General features: G+C 30.2%; 1 protein-coding gene and 1 long non-coding RNA gene across 2 annotated transcripts; both read left to right on the top strand.

Moving 5' to 3' along the window:
- Positions 1-2207: 2207 nt before the first annotated feature.
- LOC113364001 lies at positions 2208-2886 on the top strand. The gene is made up of 4 exons (XR_003366005.1): positions 2208-2277; positions 2372-2516; positions 2602-2721; positions 2792-2886. It is a non-coding gene; the product is annotated as an uncharacterized LOC113364001 (long non-coding RNA).
- A 2683-nt stretch (positions 2887-5569) lies between these two features.
- Positions 5570-6908, top strand: LOC113362921 (zinc finger protein 525-like). The gene is made up of 2 exons (XM_026605417.1): positions 5570-5627; positions 5707-6908. The coding sequence occupies exon 2, from the start codon at positions 5769-5771 to the stop codon at positions 6906-6908; it is 1140 nt and encodes a 379-aa protein (XP_026461202.1). The 5' UTR covers positions 5570-5627; positions 5707-5768.
- The last annotated feature ends 573 nt before the right edge of the window (positions 6909-7481 follow it).

Genomic DNA, 7481 nt, shown 5'->3' with positions numbered 1-7481 from the left:
AAAAAGAAATTCTGAGTCGGAAGACATGATTGAACTTTTAGGCAAGAGACCCTTCCCTGAAAAATCTACATATGAAGAATTTGTAGAAGGTAAGATTAAAAAATAACTTTATTAATATAAATATATAATTATTTTCAAGAAATATTCTTTAATGAGTAAACTTTTAACTGCAATCTTACAATATCTTTTGCTTTTATTTTCTTTCATCAAGTGCAACTCCACCATAATGCTACTAATAATGTAATAATAATATAATTGAAATTGTTGTCTGTTGCCCTCATCAGCCATTGAATTTAAATATATATATATATATATATATATATATATATATATATTTATTTACTTATTTATTTATCTATTTTTCTAGGTACGGGTTCCTTCGAAGAAAATACACAATTGCCAGAAGGTCTCCTAGGATGGAACAAAGAGCAGCAGACGAAAGACAAAAAGGGGCCTGCTGAAATATCCACCGAAAGCAAAAACCCTCCAGCGTGATCAAATTTGGCCAGAACACTCACAGTAGTAGTAGCGAAATAAATGAATGATATAAATATATACTTGTGTATATATTAATATTGAAATGTAGAAGTTAAATACATAACCTCAAATATATATTTATATTTGTATATATGTATGTATATTTATATATTAATATATTTATATATTTTTTAGATTTTTTTTGTTTTTAGCTTTTAGAATAGATTTATGAATGTGGAAGGTATTTTTGGATTTTATATACGTACATATATACAAATATACATATACACATTATATATATATATATATATATATATATATATATATATATATATATATTTGTGTATGTATATATTTGAAATTTAAGTATTAATATAAATTTATACATATGCATTGTGAACTATAGACTGTTGAAATATATATTATAAAGAACATAAAAGACACCTTTACTTTTTAAAATTCCCAAACAAATTTCATGTTTTGGCCAGAAAATCTTATTCGACACCAAAATTAGATAATTTGGTACCAAAATTAGAAAATGCATGTGTGTGTGAGACAAGATTTGGCTTTTTGTCTACAATTTCTCAAAAAAGGCTTCACCGTTCTTTAAAATGTAAAAGCCATTTGAAGAAACTTGATATGGAAGAGTATTGATTGTTTTTGCAAAACGATCATGCAAATCGCTTCTTCACAATGTGCAGATAGGTGCAAAAATTTCACCCTCTTTTTGCCAGATTTCCTGAACCAATTTTGAAAATTGAAAAACTATTCGAAAGCTATCAGTTGAGAATCGTGCTGATTAGTTTTTGACAAATATCGCGTCATTTCTTCACTATTTTTTTTTTTTTTAAATTAGCTAATAATAATAATAAATCATTGTAAGATAATAAATCATTATAATTGTCTGGAATGTGCAAAAACAAATAGTATTGAAAAATTTATAAATAAGTTTATGAACATATATATATCATCGGAACTTAAAGTAAAACTTCTTTAGTCGCGACTAGGAAGTAAATCTGTGAAAATGCAACGATCATTTCTATACAGGTCGATTTGTGATTGGTAGTGTAGTTTTTGTCTACATTTCTTCAAAAAAGGCTGCACTGATCTTAAAAATGTAAAAGCCATTTGAAGAAACTTGATATGGAAGAGTGTTGATTGTTTTTGCAAAACGATCATGCAAGTCGCTTCTTCACAATGTGCAGATAGTGCAAAATTTTCACACTTTTTTGTTGAGAATCGTGCTGATCAGTTTTTGACAAATATCGCGCCATTTCTTTACTATTATTTTTTTTTAAATTAGCTACCCAGACAGCACAAGACATGCCAGGGAATGTCCCACTTGTCCTCACAATCTCCTAATATCGCGATATCCTATGAATATCCTATGAATATGCAACGGGACGTCTCAAAACCAAAGGACTCGAGCAGGTATAACGCTCGATTCACGAACATGTCGCTCTCGTACGCGCACGGCTTGAGACCTCGAAACGTATATGTTTGTCCCTTTCTCTTTCGTCGCGTCGGTTTTGCGTCCTTCGTCCTTTAAGGTTAAGCTAAGCGTCATCAAACAGACGCTTATATGTCGAATTATCATAGTTTTTGAGAAATAATAGTGAAAATTTTATTTGTTCTATATAATTATATGAGCGTGTGTTATAAATAATTAATATTATCTATCAAAATACTCTAAAATTGTGTAATAATAGTGGAAATTTTATGTGTCTATATAATTATATGTGCGTGTGTGTTATAAATATTGCAGCCAACATATTGAAAAGGGGGCAGATATAAACGATGGTAATTAAAGCTTTCTGTATACTGTTATTTGAAATACTATGTTACTAGTACAAATAGAATTTTTAATTTAATGCTGACATTTCTACCCTGCCAGCTTTCCAGCAACCATGCCTAATTTTGTATCAAATGCTGTGTTTGAAAGAGGATTGAGAAAGAAGAAATGCTCTCCACTATGTTTGTTGGAGGAGTTTCAACTTGTGGAGGCTATATTTCTGAGCAAAAATATCAAAACACAATTGGTAATCAAAAGTTTATATAGATTTATTTTTATTTGTTAACTTTATCATATACTAAACAAACTTTCTCTTTATATTCTGTATTTAGCCATCAGAGTCCAGCTATGAAAATCCATTTTTGATGATGGTTTGGACAAAGAATTTTGCTAGGGACGAGGAAAGGGCAAAAATAAATTTTGTGATCTAGTGCCTTGCGATGTCATCACAGGTAATTTATATATCTTATACTTATGATGTGTTGTAAATTATGAATTAAACTAATATATAATTAATTCCAGGAATTGCTTTGAAAAATTTGCCGCATGAGACATAGTTTACTGTTTCAGAGGCTGCAAAAAGCTGGCTGCGATGTGCCAATAAATATTATACAAGGTATTTTTGTGAGATGTGTACTATATGTTTTTCCTATTTACAAAAAAATCACGATTATTGACTGGTTAGTTGTATCAATGTTAGTGCAAAATTTGTGCTGTGTACACATTTTTAGATGTAAAAAACCAAGTTTAATATTCACTCGTAATGACATCAAATTGTGTCGATATATTTGGAATTAGAGATTATTTTATAAATCTCTGTCTATTTTGATTGATGTATCGCTCTTAAAGAACTTACTCATATATATATATATATATATACATATATATGCATTTATTCATTTGTTTTCTATTTCAGGAGAGAAAATCAACCATGAACTAGGATTGAATGCCGAATTAATTATATTTTTAATATTGTAAAATAAGTTATTTTGAATTAAAGTTGTATATATTAAATTTTGTTATAAATTATCTCAGGATTTTGTTATTTGTAATAAAAGTTTACTTTGTGAAATTGTGTTCTTTTATTTTATTTTTAATCCAATTTATTTTCATCTAAAAAGTAAAAACAATTCCATAATTATATCCTATTCATGTCCGGTTTATGTCCGGAATATCCCGCGCGGGATATCCTACAGAACGTCCCATAGGTGCGACATATTAACATGTTTCGGATAAGGTCAGGATAAGCGGGATATCCGTAAGGCTATCGCAGGGACAATGAATGTCCGCGCGTGGATATCCTGTGGACATTCTCCGGGATGTCTTGTGTTGTCTGGGTAATAATAATAATAAATCATTGTAAGATAATAAATCATTATAATTGTCTTGAATATGCAAAAACAAATAGTATTGATAAATTTATAAACAAGTTGATGAACATATATATCATCGGAACTTAAAGTAAAATTTCTTTAGTCGCGACTAGGAAGTAAATCTGTGAAAATGCAACGATCATTTCTATACAGGTCGATTTGTGATTGGTCGTCGTGTCACGTGAGAGGATTCTTTCGTTTCGTCAACACAAGCAGAAAGTTTTTCGAATCACTCAAATCGGATGCTTAGTTCTTTCAAAAACTGCTATTTTTTGCACATTTAGGTCGGTATCTCCAAAACGGCTAGACCAGCCTTTGTCAAGAACCAATCACCACTGCTCCCCGCCTAGACAATATTAGAATACCCTAGGTGTTCATGTGTGGCTCCCCGTCATTACAAATTGTATGTGTTTTTTTAACATTCAAATCGGATGCTCAGTTCTCTCAAAAACTCGATTTCTATTATCTGTACTCTTTGCTCTGTATCTCCGAAATGGCTTGCCAAAAACTAGTCAGCACAACTCCCTATCAATGGGACTCGAATGTTTTTTAAACCATTCAAATCGGTTGATCCGTGCGCCCGAAAACGTGACCGAAAAATTGTATCCATACAAAACACACACATCCATTTTTTCTAAGGTATGCCAAAATGTTCAGAAACCTTCAAAACGTGAAGAAATGCAAAAATTTTCAATTTTTTTGATGATTACAATTACTTAGCCTAGGGAAAATTAAAAATAAGTTTTATTTTATTTTAATAAAGTTATTGTGCATTTTTTAAAGTAATATTGGATAAATAATTTGTATTATGATAATATCAGTTATATATTTATCTATTTATTTATGCAACGCCCAAGGCAATAATACAATATAATTACATTTTAAAGTGTACAAATTATAAACTAAAAACTAGCTGTAAGTGGAATTCTGTCTTGAGGCAATTATGACATCGTGCCTTATGGCAAATTGCTGGAACTTCCCGTACCGTAACGAAATGTTCGTGGAATACTGAATGTTTTCAAATAGATTATTATAAATATTGTAACATTGTCTAATATTAATAAGAATTATATAAACTGAATTGCAGAGTTGAAATTATTTGTAAAGTATATTAGAACTATACAAAAAACTAAAAATAAAAAAAAAATTGGAATTTTTTTTTTTCCAATATCAATTATTTTGTTAAGACAAGCAGAAAGTTCTTTGAATCATTTAAATCGGACGCTTAGTTCTCTCAAAAATTGCCATTTTTTACATATTTAGCTCCGTATCTTCAAAATGGCTGGGCCTGCCTTTGCCAAAAACTAATAAACACTTCTCCCAATCATTACTAATTGAATGTTTTTAGATCATTCAAATCGGATACTCCGTTCTCTCAAAAATTCGATTTCTATTTTCTGCACTCTTTGCTCCGTATCTCCGAAACGGCTGGACCTGCCTTTGCCAAAAACTAATCAGCTCTTTTCCTTATCAATAGGAATCGAATGTTTTTTGAACCATTCAAATCGGTTGATCCGTGCGCCCTAAAACGTGACTGGAAATTTGTATCCATACATACATACACACACACACACACATCCATTTTTTCTGAGTTATGCCAAAACGTTCAGAAACCTTCAAAACGTCGAGAAATGTAAAAATTTTCAATTCCGATTTTCGGCTCATTACAATAACTTACCCTACGGGAAGTTAATAATATGTGAGAAAATTAAAGCATTAAGAGTTCATAGATAGCTTTGTATATATTTATATAATAGTAAAGTATGTAATAGTATTTATAAAATTAAATTGTTAAAAAAGTTAATGGGGGCACAACCATTTTTTTATTAGCGCGGGGGAAGCGGTTTAAAAAAGGTTGGAAGCCACTGCTTTATCGCTTTGAATGTTGGTACATTGCTTTCGCCGCCATGTTTTACAGGTTGGACATTTGAGTGAAAATATTCAATATGGCGAAAAATGTTTGTGATTAAACTATCAAAATTAAAGTAAATTTAAATTAAATTCTAATTTATTTAAGTTTTATATTATAAGTATAATAATATAAGTAATTAAAAATGTCTCAAGTTACAGTTATATTTCCAAGTGTTGACAAAATTAAAGAAGAACCCACTGATTATGTGGAAGAAATGGAAGTTACTTTAGAAGATTTTAAGGAAATAAAATCTGAACCAAATTTAGAAGACGATGAAATTTGTTTAAATAGATTCTTAAAATCCGAAGTGACTGTAGAAGAAGAAGTTAAACCACAATTAGACAATAAAGAAGAACAAAAGTCTATCAACAAAAGTGCTCAACTAGATACCAAATACCACAGCTGTAAAATTTGTTTCAAGGCCTTCAAATTGAGAAGTAATTTAGATAAGCATATGTTTGATCATATCGGTAATGAATCTTTCAAATGCAACTACTGCGACATGTTATTCATGTCTGCAATTGATTTAATGACACATCTCAAAGACCATCCTGACGATTCACCTTTAAAATGTGAAGTATGCTCTGTAGGATTTTCAGACATCGATATGTTAACCCAACACATGCAGTCTCACACAAAAGAACCTCCTTATAAGTGTGAGTTTTGTGATAAAGGTTTTACTAATTTAACAAAATTCGAAGATCACTTAATCATGCATTCTGGAGAACGTCGTTACAAATGTGATTTATGTAACAAACTTTTCAAGCATGCAGGTAGTTTCCGAAGACACTGTCTTGCTCACACAGACCTTCCTCATAAATGTGAAATTTGCAAACAAGCATTCACTGAACGATATGAGTTAGTAAACCATCTCAAACAACAACATAACGATGATATTTCTGTAAGAGCACAAATCTCTTTTGACACCCCCAGCCATCCTTATAAATGCGAAACGTGTGGCAAATCATTCAAGCAACCGGGTGGTTTAAAACACCACAAGTTCATACACACGGGTGAAAAAATGTTTAAATGCGGTATATGTCATAAGGCTTTCAGACAAGTAGGATGTTTGAATCGTCATTTAAAGATTCATACAAATGGGTGCCCCCATCAGTGTAATGTGTGTAATAAGTCATTTCAACAAGCTGATAGTTTAAAACAGCATATGAATGGTCACGAGGGGGTTAAGCCTCATAAATGTGATGTGTGTGATAGAACATTTAGTCTACCGGGCAATTTGAGGAAACATAAAATGACTCATAGAGGGGAGCTGCATTATGAGTGCGATATATGTGCAAAATCTTTCGTGCAATCTGATTATTTAGTCAATCATAGGAAAACACACTTTAAATAAATTGTAAAGAAATTTTATTTAAATAATAAATTAAACATTATTTAAAAATTGTAGATACTCATTGTTAGTATATTTAAGATTGTCTGATATATTCATTATCATAATCGTGGGAGGTAAACATAGAACAAATGCGCTTTACTCTGTATGAGTGTTTTCAGCATATCACAGATGGTGCTACTGTGCTTCAAATTCATTGTTTGTTTTAAAACACAGACTCTTAACATTTAACATTTTTTGAATGAAAAAAATGTTAAAACTTTATATGTTATGAGTTTTTTTGAACCAGGAATTTTGCTCATTAAATATCTCTATCATGTAGGTAATCCTAATTAACTAATTCTAAGTATTTAATTATTAAATATACAATATATGAAATATAGTAATATCGCATAAGATAGGTAGATAGGTATATATAAATTAATAACATTATTGTAAACTACATACAAAGAAATAACAGAAATACAATTCTTTAAAACTAAACTAAAAACTATGTTAAAACTTTTTCTTATTATATATTTTTTACTACATATTTGTGATTTTGTTGGAAATATATTTTATACACCTATATTTTGT

The sequence above is a fragment of the Ctenocephalides felis genome, unplaced genomic scaffold (assembly GCF_003426905.1).
Source record: "Ctenocephalides felis isolate EL2017-DRISC unplaced genomic scaffold, ASM342690v1 CF-g0.4_SCAFFOLD_00845, whole genome shotgun sequence".
NCBI lineage: Eukaryota > Metazoa > Arthropoda > Insecta > Siphonaptera > Pulicidae > Ctenocephalides > Ctenocephalides felis.
The sequence above is the reverse complement of the archived record's forward strand: the minus strand, read 5'-3'. Positions and strand labels throughout refer to the sequence as shown.

What these genes read in the sequence shown, in the direction of transcription:
- LOC113362921 (XM_026605417.1), top strand. Translation starts at nt 5,769, where the DNA reads ATGGAAGTTACTTTAGAAGATTTTAAGGAAATAAAATCTGAACCAAAT.